General features: G+C 36.3%; 1 protein-coding gene across 4 annotated transcripts in view; it reads left to right on the top strand.

Moving 5' to 3' along the window:
- The first annotated feature begins 258 nt into the window (after nucleotides 1-258).
- Nucleotides 259-15,879, top strand: part of PHF3 (PHD finger protein 3) — a 95,625-nt gene continuing 80,004 nt past the window's right edge. Inside the window, exons 1-3 of one of the 4 annotated variants that reach the window (XM_023735858.1) lie at nucleotides 378-565; nucleotides 10,757-11,025; nucleotides 11,535-11,600. In XM_023735858.1, coding sequence (XP_023591626.1) covers nucleotides 10,782-11,025; nucleotides 11,535-11,600 — 310 coding nt within the window. In that variant the 5' untranslated portion in view covers nucleotides 378-565; nucleotides 10,757-10,781. Of the gene's footprint in view, nucleotides 566-6,119; nucleotides 11,026-11,534; nucleotides 11,601-15,879 lie in introns of those variants that run through there. The other 3 variants (XM_023735857.1, XM_023735860.1, XM_023735859.1) reach the window with 3 other exon arrangements.

Here is a 15,879-nt window from a genome sequence, read left to right on the forward strand (position 1 = left end):
TAGAGCTTATTACAGCCGAGAATAAGCGATCACCTACTGCCTTACAGCCGGGTCTATCCACTAGGTGAAAGCTCGAGGCTCCCATGCTGTGTCGGGCGTCCTCAGAGAACAGGGAGGGGCGCGGAAGCACAGTGGAGCGTGGCGCGCCAGGCTCCGCTGAGGCGCAGCGCGGGAGGCGCCACAGCGCGCAGGCGCACCGGCGGCGCAGGCCTCGGCCCCCGGAACGGTAAACAGTGAGGTCACGTGACGCGGCCCCGCTCCAGCCCCCACCGCACACCGATGGCTGCGGGGTCTCGCGCCGCCGCACGGTCCCCACGAGGCGAGAGACCCTCCGGCCTTGGGCGGCGGCGGCTGCAACGAGGACGAGGGCGGCGACGAAGACAGGAATAGTGTCGTCAGCAGCAACAACTCGGACACGGGAGAAAAAGGCTGCGGCAGCGACGCCGACGTCCTGCGCGTACCCCCTCTCCGCGGCACCCACCGGGCCCCCTCCTCCTCGGCGGCGGCGGCCACGGCCACCATCTTCCTCCTGCTGCCAGTGGTAGCGCTCGTCTGGCGGAGCTGGGTGAGTTGCGGCTCTGGCCGCGGCCAGGGAGACGGGCAATCCTCCCCTCCCCCAATCCCTTCCACACGCACAGCGCCTCCGCGGGCCTCCCCGCCCCTCCCGCGGCGGACACTCCGCTTCTTTCTCCCGCGCAGCGGGGAAATCGCCTCTCCGGCCCCTTGCGCAACGTCCTCAGTCTTCTCTGGCCGCGCCTTCGCCGCTGGGGACCGTTTAGACCGCGGGGTGTGGAGGGAGTCGAGGCGGCGCGGTCGTCAGGTCGGTCCGCGGCCTCTCCCCGGCCTCTGTTCCCGGGCCTTTGGGGGCGAGTGTGCTCCGCTGCCGCCGCGCGGGCGCGCAGGCCCGGAGGCCAGGCGTGTGCTGCTAGGAAAGCCCGGGCCGCAGCCCTCACGACCTGGCCCTTCGAGCCTCTTCCCTCTTGGGGGGCTCCGATATCGAGCTTTGGGCCCAGGGTCCGCGAATCGGGGACTGGCCTTGGTGGTGGCGAGGCTGATCCCGGCCCCCGCTTTTGGAGGGGGGGAGTTGGCGCTCCATCCATCCTCCTGCTACCGCGCGCTTTTGTGCTCGGGACCAAACTGCCGACTCCTTTTGCATAGTTTGAAACGAGAAGCCTGGAATCTTGCTTTCTCAGAATACGTGTAATTTAATGAACCACTTGTCGATACGTGCGTGTTAATAGTGCTAAATAACTGATCACCTGACACGGGGGGGGGGAGAAAGGGAGGAGGGAGAAAAGGAGAGAATGTTGGTACCGCTTACAATCCAGCGCCCCTTCTTCTCTCAGCAATGTATTGCCTGGTCGGATGACCTTTCTCATCTTTGGGTTTTTAAATGCCATTTTCCAGAGGCTTTTTCGAGGTAATTTTAGTATGTGATTAGAGGTGGTGTTGAGCAATCGTTCGTAGACTGTGATCATGGATAGTAATTAAGTGGCAACAATGCTTTAGTGTCTATCTGGGGTTCTAATTTTTCATTACGTGTGGAGATACTTAATTTAAAAAGAAACATCGATAATTGAGCTATTCCGAAATACGAACTTTACAACCTTGTTTTAAACGAAAATAATAATAAAAAAAGATAACAGTAAACTAGTTAGAGAGTACTTAAATAGTACATTGTTCTATTTACTTACTGTTTTGGAGTTGAACTTGTCTTTTTCCAAATTGGTTGGTTGAGATAGTCCAAAATTATGCCTGCCTTATCACTCATTTTCTACCATTTTTTTGATCTTGAGTGAAGTGTTTGGTATTGTGAAAATGTAGATGTGTGTTATGTGTTAGGGAAGAGACATGTGAGTCAAAGAACCAGGAAATCTTTATAACATTCTTGTATTTTTGAATTTAATCTTTATTCCAGAGTACAAAAGGTTTTGTGTAAAGATCGTTATTATTTCAAATTGTTATTTTTAATATTTGCTACCACTTAGACCGTTTATTATTGTTTTCTATTCCATTTACTGGCCTTCTATTAACATAATCATGGGTCTTCCCTCCGTCATCGTCATCATTATTATTATTTTCATGTAAGTACTCCATTTTCTGATGATAGTAACCGAACTAAAAGGAGGGGGGGTGGGCTTTTAGTAGCTGTTATTACTCTTTCTTAGCAGCGGAAAAGCTTGTACTCAATTGAAGTGGGGTTACTTTTTAAGTATGCAGAATCACAACCTTAGATTTTAAGCTTTATTTGTTAACCGTACTGGTGACTCAAAAGGACAACAGAGTTAGTGATGGGACCAAAATTTCCCCCTGTGCTTTGCATGCTTTATAGGTCCGTTTATTGAAGTGCATAGAAATGTAATTTATTACACTGTTTTTGCATCCTGTTTTGGGAGAATGGTGATCTTCCTTATCTGTCACACTGGATTTAGTTATGCTTTCTGTGTTCTTGGAACAGAACTCAGGTAACTTTGCTGATTCTTTGGTATACTCATCTGTTGCATGTTTATATAGGTTAAATCTAAGAGAAGCATTCTGTGTAAATGTGAGGAATAGGTTTCGTCAAATGCAAATTTAGGATTAAAAAATCGAAAGGAAATTGTCTTTTATTTTCATAATTTAAAATCATTATTACAGTTTAAACTGTATTGAATATTGGAATCAGCTAGGAAAGGTTGATAATCTTTTTGACTTATGCAGTATCTTATTAATAAAACTGTATTACTGATAAAAAGTTGTAAGGCAACAAGTGACAATTTGGATTGCTGCAAAATTATCTTAAGAGTTTAGATATGGGGCATACTTAGAGTGCTGAATGTAAATTATGCATACAGTCCTTTTGAGGGGGGAGGGGAGTTATTAAAACAGGTAATACTTACTGTCCTCGACAGGGTAACATGGTGTTTGCCCTTCTGAAATATTTTGCTCTCTTAAATGTTCACTTTAAAAAAAAAAAAAAAAAAAAAAAACAGAATAAGTTCTGTTTTAATTTCTCATGAAATCTTTTTTTTTCTGGAGATAAGTTTTTTTTCAGTTTTTTAATGATATTATAAGGCTTATTGATGAGCATCTCAGATTTTTGGATTGCCTGTAACTACTTTAGTGTCAGGGAATTTAGAATTCTTAGAATACTGATTTCTAAATATTTTCATTCATTCACATTTCAGGAATCCTTTCTGACAAGTGGTTGACTTTCTGGAATAGTGTATCTTGGGCTCTATTTCTCTCTTCTTGGTGCACCCTCTGAGGGTCCTGTAGTATCTTTTCAGAAGCATAGATATCTTTTAACTACTGAAATGACTTGATGAACTCTTACCCATTTGTGATACTGTTGCATTTTTGAAAACAGTTAAAAAAAAATTCTCCTTAATAATTGCCCTCTGATTACAAATGGAAAAGTACTGAGATTATTGATTTGATTCAAAGATATTTGAGAGTCAGGTGCTATTTCTGTTTTCAAGGAATTGTAGTGTACATGAGGAAACAAGATTCAAAAACATATTAAATCAATGTAAGTGTTGAAAGGAAAGGTATTTCAAAAGTTAACAAAAGGTTATATATGAAGAATTGCCAAATATGTAGACTAGGCAATTATTGTAGTGTATTGTGTATTCAATTTAGAACATTTTTTTAAAGGTCACGGGATTGAAAGTTTTATGATCATTTGTACAATGAACAGATCAAGAGAAATAGAATAGTCAAGTAACAAACATTTCAAATATCCAGAAGTTTTAATCTCTTGGTATAGTCTGACTTTACTGTATAAAGTTTTGAATGTTATAGTAGATTGTACAGAAAGACTAGACTTAATAGTTTTAGTTCGCTCATACTTTGTGTGAGCTGGCTACATGAAAACATTCTAAAAGTTGTAGACTGTGAAAATAATTGCAAGGTTTGTAGTTGATAACTTGCCTTTTCTCCAAATAACGTTGCTCGTACGTATTGAGGATAGTCTTTTTTTAATGCGTAGAGCGTGGCTAAATGCCTATTTACTGCTTTATTTTGGAAGAAAAGTTAGTCACTTTTGTTTCCAATATTTTTTAATAGTTCATCAATGATATACTAAGACCATAAAAATTAAATGTATGTTAAGCAAGTAAAGTGCATAAGGTATGGTATTTAAAAAGTTCAAGTTCGGGAATCACACTTCTTTGGTCCAAGTTTGCTCTGCTGTAAACTGGATATGTGACCTTGTGCATCTGGGCCTTACTTTGCCCATCTGTAAAAGAGGAATAATAGTTGCGTCTACCTCATAGGACTGTTGTAAGGAACTAATGAGATAGGGTATATGATATACTTAGTATAGGGCCTGGCATGTGGTTATGCCTAGTGCATGTTAGTTTGGACTGTTACTACCTAGGCCAGAGTTTCAATGAGGTAGTTCTATGGTTTAATACAAACTTCTGATGCTTCCCTAATGTAATAGATTATAGCTGTAAATTTTAAAGGTAACTGTTTCTTACTACTGTTGGCTAGTATAATTCTGCTTTTGCCAATTTCAACATGATAGTACTTTTTCTAGCTTCTTAAGTCTGCTGTGGTCTTACTTACCTTGTACAGCAGACACCTTGGTATCTTATGTATTCTTTTTACCTGATAATTTCAGAAAAGAAGTTATGATCCTTGCTTCTTTTACGAAGTCCTGCCAATAGATTCTGATTAATGAAGCTGGACCAGAATTCAAAATGGGTGTGTAGATTATGTAGTTGAGTAGGTTGCATTACTTTGTAAAATTGTATTTTGTAGGATTGTGTCGTTTAGTTCTTGATGTCATACAGAGCTGATTTGAGTCCTGGCTGTGTTGCTTACTTATTCTGTAGTATTGGGTGTGACTTCACTAAGCCTTGGCCACTCTTTTGGAAATTGAGAATAATAGTACATGCCTAATCGTGTGATGGTGAGAATTTAATGACATATACATTTCAGATATTTAGCACAGTGCCTGACACATAATAAACATCTAACTTTGTGGAAGGATATAGGATAGTGATAAGCACATTGGCTCTCAAATGAGATTGTCTGGGTTCAAGTATCAGCTCTACCACTTACTATAGCAAGAAATTGAATCTCTGTGTATCCCAATTTCATTTTTTGTATAATGGGGATTATGGGGTTGTTAGGAAGATTAAGGAGTCCTTAGGTGGCACAAAAGGTTAAGCTCTCGGTTGTTAACTGAAAAGTTAGCTGTTCAAATCCACCCTGAGGTACCTTAGAAGAAAGGCCTGGTGATCTAATTCTGAAAGATCAAAGCCGTTGAAAACCCTATTGCGCACAGTTCTACGTGACACATGGAGCAGCCATGAATTGGAGCCAACTTGACTCTGTGGCAGCTGATTGGTTGGGAGGTATAAATGCTTAATATTCTCAGCTGCTAACTGTAAGGTTGGAGGGTCGATTCTACCCAGAGGTGCCTCAGAAGAAAGGCCTGGAGAGCTACTTCTGAAAAATAAGCCATTGAAAACCCTGTGGAGCACAGTTCTACTCTGACGTACATGGGGTACTCATGAGTTGCTATTGACTGGATGGCGACTGTTTTTTTATGAAGATTAAATGAATTAAATAAATGTAGAGCACGGTTTTTCACTGTCGGCATTATTTAGGGCCAGATGATTCTTTGTTCTAGGGGCTATCCTAATGCACTATGATGTTTAGCAGTATACCTGGTCTCTACTCAGTAGTTGGAGTAGCACACTATTCAGTTGTGACCCCAAAAAAAAAAGTGTCTAGACATTGCCAAATGTCCTGAGGGTGGGGGGAAATTGCCCTCTGTTAAATGCTACTGATATAAAGCATGTAGAACCGTGCTTGACATCGAATTAGAGCACAGTAAATTTTTTACATCTTATTATGCCTGGGTTAGTTTCCCTGTGGCCCCCCCCCCCCATTTAGGTTTTCGCTCAAATGTTGCCCTATTAGAGAAGCCTTCTTATGTAGAGGAGCACTGGTGGTGCAGTGGTTAAGAGCTTGGCTGCTGACCAGAAGGGCGGCAGTTTGAATCCACCAGGTGCTCCTTGGAAACCCTATGGGACAGTTCTACCGTATAGGGTCTATATGAGTCGGAATCAACTCAACGGCAAAGGGTTTGGGGTTTTTTTTTTTTTTTTTTGGTTCATTTATAGATTATCCCCTCCCCGCAATCAGTATCACTATTAACCTTGTTTAACTTTTATTACTTTGTTCACTTTTTCTTCACAGATTTTATAATCTCTATAAAATATAGAATCTCTTTAAAAATAAATAATCTTTATAAAATATAATCCCCATGTTTGTCTTCCTCACTTTCCCATACCCATAAAACACAAGAATGTAGACTACATAGACAGCTTCAGCATAGGATAACTTGTTACGGTCTTATTACAGCTGTAGTGATTTGTTAGACTTATATTTGTTATTTTTTTAAAAGAAAATAAATGATAAAATATATAGTTTTATTTTGAAGATGTGTTTGGAAAGTTGGGATAGGCAATTTTTATTTACTCTTAGTTTAAAATTGGTTTTTATGGAAGTATATATATATGTTCGCTGTTGATGCTTTCTAAATTTCATTTGTTTTGCATGCTATTCATACCTGAAACACTTAGAAAATAATAAACATGTTGGTTTAATTAATGTTCTGTCAGTATAACTAAATTTCACTGCAGTATAATTTTCTGAGAGTTCAGATGAAACAGAAAGGTTTTAAGGTGGGAAATATCTTTGGATTTAGATTAAATTTTATTCTCAGTGTTAGTACTAATAGCTTTTAAAATTGTATTCTGAATCTCTGCCATTCATAATTAGCATATGCTGTTCTCTCTGCCTGGAATGTTCTCTGCATATTTAGAATTCAGCTCACACATCACCTGCTTAGCCTTTCTTGGCCTCCTGAGTTTCACCTTCCTCTGATACATAGGTGCTATTTGTAGCCCTTCAGCATGACACTTTCACATTTTGTTGCGATGTTTACATGTTGTGTTTGTTTATATGTGTATATTCTGTGTGGGATTGTAAATTCCTTGAATTTGAGACTGGAATTTGTTTCTCTGGTACCTAAAATAATGCTTTGTAGTAGGTGTTCAATAAATGTGTGAATAAGTGATCAATTTTAAATTAAGCAGATTATCCAGTTCTCTGATTTGGCTGGAAACATTTTATTTGTCTATAAACATGAGATGTGACTCCGAACCCAGAAACAATTTCTGATTTCAGCATATATGTGTTCACAAATTATTATTATTAGTTTAATTGGATTTACATGTATGATTAGCCATTTAAAATAAACCCTAGGTAGGCTTGTTATGTTTTAATTATTATATTTATAATGCCAAATAAATGTTAGAAAGCATTTAAATAAAATTTCAATGTATGAACTAGGAATTTGTTCAAATCAGGCAGTCTGTATAGTTAACAAAGATACTGAATCAGCCCTTAAATTTTCCCTTCAATTATATCTGAGTATATTTGTTTATCCATATTACTAAGTATCACAAGACATTGTATTTAAGATTAGTGTTCTTTTTTTAAAAAAACAAACAAACCTTATTTTGGAATAATTTTAGATTTACAGACAAGTTGCCTATAGGGTACAGAGAATTCCTGCATACCCTTCACCCAGTTTTCCTGATTGTTAGCAGATTTGTTAACATGGACTACACCTAACAACAGCAGCAAAACATCTGGCATAACTTTAGTTCCTTTATAAAAAAATAAGGTTAACGTTAGTACGTCACGATTAACTAAACTCCAGACTTTATTTTCATTCCACCAGTTTTTCCACTAATGCCTTTTTCTGTTCCAGGGTCCAATCCAGAACACCATGTTGCATTTAGTAGATTAGTGTTAACTGAGTTGATATTTCTATGATTGATGGAACATTTGTTTTCCAGTTTAGGGTAGAGAGTTTTTATTATTTTACTTTTGACCTTGAGCACTGTTGAAAAAAAAAATACTTTGTACCTTTCAATAAATGTTACTTTCAGGATAGTCTCCGATGGCTGTATAGTATCATTTGTGGCATTCTTCTTTGGAATTTCCCCCAGAGCCAGTTAGAACCACATATAAAAAATCAGTCTTATTAATTTACGACAATTTCTCTTAGAGTCTGTCCTACAAGGACTAGTCTTGTGATGTATCTTTTGGAAATCATTTTTGGACCCATAAATTTGGGATGCTTTATACTCTATCCAGTCTCACTGGCCCTGTTAAAGGTGTTTGACACAATGGCAGCTGCTTAGTAAACTTTTGTTGACTAAATAAAAGTTAAAAAAAAAATGTAACTTTGTTAATTAAATACCCAGTCTTTCTACATGTTTCATAACCATGGAAGGCTATTTCCTGATAATGCCTATTTAAATCAAGGGGAGCACCTTTAACACCAGTTTTGACTAAAAAGCAGTACGGGAATATTTGATTCACCCATTTGGTTTTCGTTAATAGCAGTATTATTGAAAAAAAATCATTTACTTAGGTAACTGCTTAGAATGGGCTGGTCTTCACTGCTTTGTGATCTCAATCTGTGTGATTGTAACTTCTGACTGTTCTCAATGTCCTCGCCACTTGAAAACACAGTGAGTAATTGGTGTAACTGAAAGACGCCTCAGGTGAAGTTTGTATAATTTACCAGTCTCGTGTTGCTATGGGAATGTGTGCATTTTCATTAGATTCAGGATACCATTTTTATAAGAAAAGGTAATCATTTGTTCTTTTTGATTCATCTGGAAAAAAATAGGTTACTACTTGGGATATAACACTGAATTGGAGGTAGTTTTGGCTGGCATTAAGTTTTAGATGCCAGCACATTCAGATAAATTAAGTCATTGGTAGTTCTGTCTACATAATTTTGTGATCATTTAGTAAAAAAATTTTTGGTAAACTTTCTGAATTACTACAATTTACTAGTTTTCTTTGGAACCTGAAAGCATTAGTGGAAATACTAAAAGAAAGAAAGACAGCAAAAGACAAACCCGCAAAACCCAAAACAGTCGCCATTGAGTAGATTCAGTGTGTGGAAGTATTGGTGATGTATAATGGAGCCTTTTCTAGGTGTTCAGATCAGATGTCTGTAAGGAATTAAATCGTAAAGGAACTGTTCCTGACTCTTCATCAGCATTGCTAATTGTAATTTGCTGTTAATGTTACTATTAGGGAATGCATGCAAAATAATCAGCAAGTGAATAAAACAGTTAACATTTTATTTCAAGGTTTATTAGTATTTCAATGTACCTTAATTGTCAAACTTGAGGAGGGGTACTGAAGCTCTTCTGATATATTCAGAAGGGAGATTAACTGTTGTGGGAGTGAGGAAATTTTCTTTTTTGTTTTTTAATTGAGGTAAAATAAATTGCATTCATTTAGTAAGAGCAGTTTGATGAATTTTGGCAGATACATGCACCCATGAAACCACCACCACAGTCAAGATTTAGAACATTTCCATCATCCCCATATTGTTCTCCTGCCTCTTGCAGTTCATCCCTCTCTTATCCCTGACTCAAGGCAACCACTGATAATGTGGAAAATTGCTTTTAAAGAAGAGTCTCTAATGAGTCAAATCTTTCCAGCTCCTTAGTGCAGTATAAAAGGGTAATAATTATGGGCATGGGCTGGGGAGCCTGAAACCTATGTTTGAATCTTGGATCTGTTTTGTAAACTTGGGAAAGGTACTTAAACTCTTTTAAGTATATTTTCTTCTTTGCAAAGCAAGTATATTAACAGACTATTATTGGGGACTAAATGATACAAAAGGAGCTCTGGTGGTGTAGTGGTTAAGCCTTCGGCGGCTAACTGAAAGGTCCGAGGTTTGAACCCACCAGCCACTCCGTGGGAGAAAGATATGGCAGTCTGCTTTGGTAAAGATTTACAGCCCTGGAAACCCCTTGGGGCAGTTTGACTCTGTCCTTTAGGGTCACTATGAGTCAGAATGGATTAGACGGCAATGAGTTTTTTTGGGTGGGTTTTACAGGATATAAATATAAGTAAAATACTTATAAGCACAGTACCGGAATATAATATATATTCAATAATCGGTAGAGTATCTTTGAACTTCCCCTTCCCCCATTTTTAAAAGGGAAAGAATTCAAGGCCAATTTCTTTGAGAAAATTTTGGTAGATAAATGAGCATTAATATTGTTTTCCATTTTAGCATCACTGGTAACTGTTATAGTTTTAAAAATGTGCTTGTGTATTTTGTTGTTGTTCTGATTTGTTGAGTTTCATAAGCTTCTTTCCATTTTCTTCCTGTACCCCTACAAAAATCTTTTCTGTCGCTAGATAATATTTTTCTTTTAAATAATTTAAACGCTTTGTAAATAAAACAAGGCTACTTAACAGTATTAATAGTATGGGACAATAACTTAAATGATTTGATTTTTAGCTCTTTTATATGGACTTATTGTAAAAGCAATGTCTAATTCTTAATTTATGAAAGGTTATGGTTAAAAATGTAATTTTTATGGTTTAAACCATGTATTTCTTTCAATTGTGTTAAATCAGTAGACTATATACAAAGTTTTTTTTCCTTAAAAATAATGAACCAATTAAACGTTTAATAGGATTTCTGGTAAAATTATATTCTACATGCATGATAAAGAAACATTTAGTAAGGATTTGTTTTACATTTCCAAATGTATTTTCTAAAAACTGAGGATTTTTTTTTTTTAATCAGACATTCAGAAATACCTTAAGTGTGTTTTTAGACTCAAAACTATTAAAATGATTTGGTGTTAGGTGATTTTCAGTTGATAGCTTTATTTCTTATGGTATTTTTTTTGTCTTTCTATAGGGCTGAAAGACACACAGAAGTCTTCATGGATATAGTTGATACATTTAATCATTTAATTCCTACTGAACACTTAGATGATGCCCTATTTCTAGGATCCAACCTGGAGAATGAAGTCTGTGAGGATTTTAGTACAAGTCAAAATGTCTTAGAGGACTCGCTGAAGAACATGCTCAGCGATAAGGATCCTATGCTAGGATCTGCAAGTAACCAGTTCTGTTTGCCTGTTTTGGATAGCAATGATCCCAATTTCCAGATGCCTTGTTCAACAGGTAATTCTTACTTTTTTTTTTTTTTTTTTAGTCTACAATTTAAAATAAAAGGAATTTTTAGCAGCTTTTTTTTTTTTTTCTTTTTTTTCTTTTTTTAAAATGATGATGAGGGTAGTGAATTTAGGATCTTCTCTTTGAATTTAGGACTGCTTTTCTAGGCATCAGAATTAGAATTTAAACTAAATTTTCTTCCAAGGAGTGTGGCAGTATCTTCAAGGATGTTATAGGTAGGATTCAAGGATGTTATAGGTAGGATGACCATATAATTTATTATCCAAAATGAGACACTTATTGAGAATTAAAGGGGTGCTGTTAATAATTATGGCTGACAATGAGTATAAATTGGGATTCTTCCTGGCAATAGGGATTGCCTGGCAAATTGGAACATGCTGTCAACTTAGGTACAGGCCTGTCATTAGTTAAGGGTGAAGGATGAATTGTGTGATTGACACTTTCTCAGTGTCCCTCCCAGCTGTTCACATATAATGTATTGTTTGATGTCATTTCAGATCCTTTGGTATTTTGTTACATGTATCTCAAAACCCAGACAAACCACTCTAGACCTCTGCTGTCCGGTACAGTAATCACTAACCGTATATTGCTATTGAGCACTTGAAATGTGGCTAATCCAAATTGAGATGTGCTATAAAAGGCACACTGGATTTTGAAAACTTATTACAAAAAAAAATGTAAACTATTTTATCAGTTTTAAAAATACTACCTATTGAAATGGTATTTTGGATATATTTGGTAAAATAAAATTTTGTTTTATTTTTTTACCTGTTTTAAAGTGGCTACTTGAAAATTTAAAATTACGTATGTGGCTTACATTGTATATTTCCATTGGACGGCTATATTCTGGGATCTGTAGTTGAAGCAGCTGAAAGACTGGGAATAGTAACTTTTTGTAGGGCTAAATGATTGTTAATGAGAAATTACTTGGGAGTTATATTAGTATGTGGAACAATAAGTAGGTTTTCTTTTATAAAGCAAAGAAACATTACTGCAGACTTTGGGGCAATTAGCTATTTTGTAAACTAAAATTAAAGTAACATCAGCCTCACAGAGAAGTAAGGCTTTCCCCCACTGTTCCCCTAGAGTAGTTCACAGGTTTATGTGGTGTTGATCTGTTTTTTCAATGACTCTAGACTTTTCTTGCTCTACAGTTTTTCAGTGCATTTTTCATTTCCTTTTAATATTTTCTACCTAATATTTTAAATTTAACATAGTAATGCTTAAAGTTTGAAATAGGTGGTCTGCTCTTTACCCCTAAATTTGTCAGATTATTCTACCTGAAGACCTCAACACTTTGGCTACTAGGAATTTTTCTCATTTTAACAACTTCTTAATACTGAGGTCTTTTGAATTGCTTGCTAATGTTATATCTATGAATTCTATACATTGTTTTGTGTTATTGCATAGGTTTACATTGTTTTTGTTGTATTTTAAATGTTTTAAAGCTTTAAAATTTTGTTTTATGTATGCATTGTTTTAAGTTTTTGAGTTTGGTGCCTGTGTCAGTACAGTATATCTAACTATTTTTTATTGCTAAGCACTTTTGATAGTTTTAGGTTATGTGCACAGTTTCTTGGTTTAGTCTAAATTCAGCAAAACGTTTATTGAATACTTACATGCTTGTTGTTGGAAATACAGTTACCCTCAAGGATGTTATACTGGGCCTAGAATTGGCCCATTATATGTCATTCCATTAGACTTATAAAATTCCAGCGCTTTAGTAATACCAGAATTCCTGCCTGCTGTCCTTTTAAAAAAATAATTGCTTTCTCTTCATATGAAAATTTTTATTAATATGAAAAATCTCTTCAGTTTTGGTGAAGATTTCTTTTACTAGAAGGCTTAGAGCACCTTTGCTGAAATACTTAAGAAAAAAAATGGAGGTGTGGTTTATTAATGGTTGTTTAAGGTTCTGTTAGTTTTTAAACTTGAAACTTTTTTTTTTAAGAATTTAAGTAGAATTATTTTCTGCATTTTCTTATATTAAAATTTCTTTGCTACAATTATTGGCTCTGTAGCAGAATTATTTGTATTAATATATGTGTGGTATATATGTTTCTAAGATATTCAAGGGAATATGTGGGAGAAAATAAAGCTTTTCTGTTTAGGATTATTTAGATTTCATTGTGCCATCAGGCAGGAGATTTATCTTGATTGCATCAAAGTTGCTTTTCCCCTTTGGGATGTTGGAGTCCGTGAAGGGCCTGCACATTCTATAATGATGGCAAAATGGAAAGCATTTTTGAAAAAATTTGTTTTAACTTTTTATTTTGAAATAATTTTAGATTTGAGAGAGTTGCAAAGAGGACATTTTATTATAATTATTAATGAAAACCTTACGTGATCAACTTTTACAACTTTTAGCCATTCACAAACTCTTCAGCTTTTTATTGTTTAAAAAAAAAACAAAACACTACATAGATCTTAGCCAGGTGTTTATACCTGGCTCTGTAGAATTTTACTAATTGTCTTGACGGAAGCTCAGCAGGGAAATGATGCTGTCTGTATTCCCCAGGCCAATTAAAGCTATAGATTGTAGATATTTCATAACCTTGGTTTTCACAGTGCTAAAATTAAACAGAATAACTTCTATGCCTTGTTCTCTGCTGTACTGAATTAGTTTGATTTGCTGCAGTTGTTAAAAACCATTTTTTGACTAACATAATTGAGTAGCTTGCAGTGTATTTAAACTATCTCCAAAAATTGTAGCATTAAAAATTATAAAAATAAAGAAACAGAGGATTACTTTTAGCACTGTCAGACGTACAAAAGTTGGGAATGCTGTTTCACTTTGAGAGGTAGCAAGCAATAGATTCCTGGTCTTTGAATGCATTTGACCCTGTAAAGTGTTTCTTTCTGTAATTGCAGTGTAATACATTGTTGCTTTTTTTTTTTTTTTAACTCCAGTAAGTGAGGAAAGCCATTATGTGTTGGGGAAGTGTTTGATCTTGGTGATCAAGCCAGTTATTGGTATTCTGAAAAAAATTAAAAAATAGTATTTTCCCAAGTGATAGGTTCAAGATAGTGAATGTATTGTTACATATACCAGTTGAGGAATATGCTGAAAATCATCGAAATTGTTTTTACTGGTATTATCAGTGTCATGAACAAATGTTTATTTTAATCTCATTTCACAAACATGTTCCCCTCCTTACGTTGGCAGCTATGATTTGTAATTGTGAAACAAATCTTGTATTTATGATCCATTTCTTTACATAGTATTTTGGAAAGAAAGTGTTCAATGGCTGTAATTTGATCTGTTCGTTTTTTACTACGTATTTCTGCAGTGCCTTAAAACCAGCAACAGACACACTGTAGATACATAGGTTTTTAGAGCAGCCTTTCATTCACATAGCACTTGTACCTATTGCATCCTTTCAGTGAACCCAGGATGTCTTTTCCAGGCTACATCATGGCTTGCAGAATCATCGTTCACTAAATTAAGTAAGCAAAAAACCTGTAGCATGATATTCAGAAATTAAGCAAATCAAAACGTCATTGAACTCTTTAAGGTATCCTGTGTATTTGCTAAGAGTCGATTCACATTATGTACTTACATGTTTTTTTTCCCTAACTGTAAAGCAAGGTATTTGCTAGTGTTTCTGTCATGAATGCCATTGATATTGTGTGACATCAAGCAGTGTAGTTTAATAAAACGTTTAGCTTGTATAGCTTTTCTTTTGAGCAAAGTATTGTAATTACACGTTTAGACTGATTTTACAAGTTCACGACAATAGTGTGGTTTATTTCGTTTATTGTCACAAAAGTGTTTAACTATTTTTTTTTTAATTATGGTAAAATATAACACATTTTGCTATTCTAACTGTCGTTAGGTGTACAATTAAGTGACATTAATTTGACATTCACCATGTTGCGCAACCATTGCCACTAACCATTTCCAGAAGTTTTTTATCACTCACACAGAAACTCAGTATCCCTTAAGCCATAACTACCTATTTCCTCCTCTTCTCAGCCCCTGGTAGCCGCTCATAACTTTTTGTCTCTGTGCATTTGTCTATTTTAAATATTCCTCATAAATGAGATTGTTATTTGTCCTTTTGCGTCTGGCTTATTTCACTTAGCATAATATTTTCAAGATTCGTGTTGTAGCATGCATCAGAACTTTATTTCTCTTTATGGTTGAATAATTTTCCCCTGTATGAATATTCCACATTTTGTTTATCCATTTATCTGTTGATAAACACTTGAATTGTTTCCACTTTTTGGCTATTGTGAATTATGCTGCTTTGAACATTGGTGTACAAGTATCTGTGTGAGTCTCTGCTTTCAAGTTTTTTGAATGTACACCTAGGAGTAGAATTGCTGGGTCATATGGCAGTTCTGTGTTTAATTTTGAGAAACTGCCAAACTCTTTTCCACAGCAGCTGCATTTTACATTCCTACCAGCAGTGCACGAGGATTCCAATTTCTCCACATCTTCAACAACACTTGTTATTTTTTGTTTTTATGATAACCACCATCCTAGTGGTATCTGATTGTATATACATTTTTAAAATATTTTATTGTGTTTTAGGTGAAAGTTTAAACAGCAAATCAGGTTCCCATTTAACAGTTTTTATAACATTGTTCCATGACATTGCTTGCAATTTTCACAATGTGTCAGCATTCTCATTATTTCTCTTTTGTTTATTCTCTTTCCATTGATCTAGCTTCCCTGCCCCTCCTTGTTGCCCTTTTTTTTTTTTTTTTTTTTTTGGTGAAAATATACATAGCCAAAGATACACTGTGCTCACTACATCCACATTTGGTGCCACTTTTCCGGTGACGAGAAATGTCTCTATGATCTAAAGTGTTCTTTCTCCTTCTTTCCCTGGTAAC

Source organism: Trichechus manatus, unplaced genomic scaffold (assembly GCF_000243295.1).
Source record: "Trichechus manatus latirostris isolate Lorelei unplaced genomic scaffold, TriManLat1.0 scaffold00083, whole genome shotgun sequence".
In the NCBI taxonomy this organism is placed as follows: Eukaryota; Metazoa; Chordata; class Mammalia; order Sirenia; family Trichechidae; genus Trichechus; species Trichechus manatus.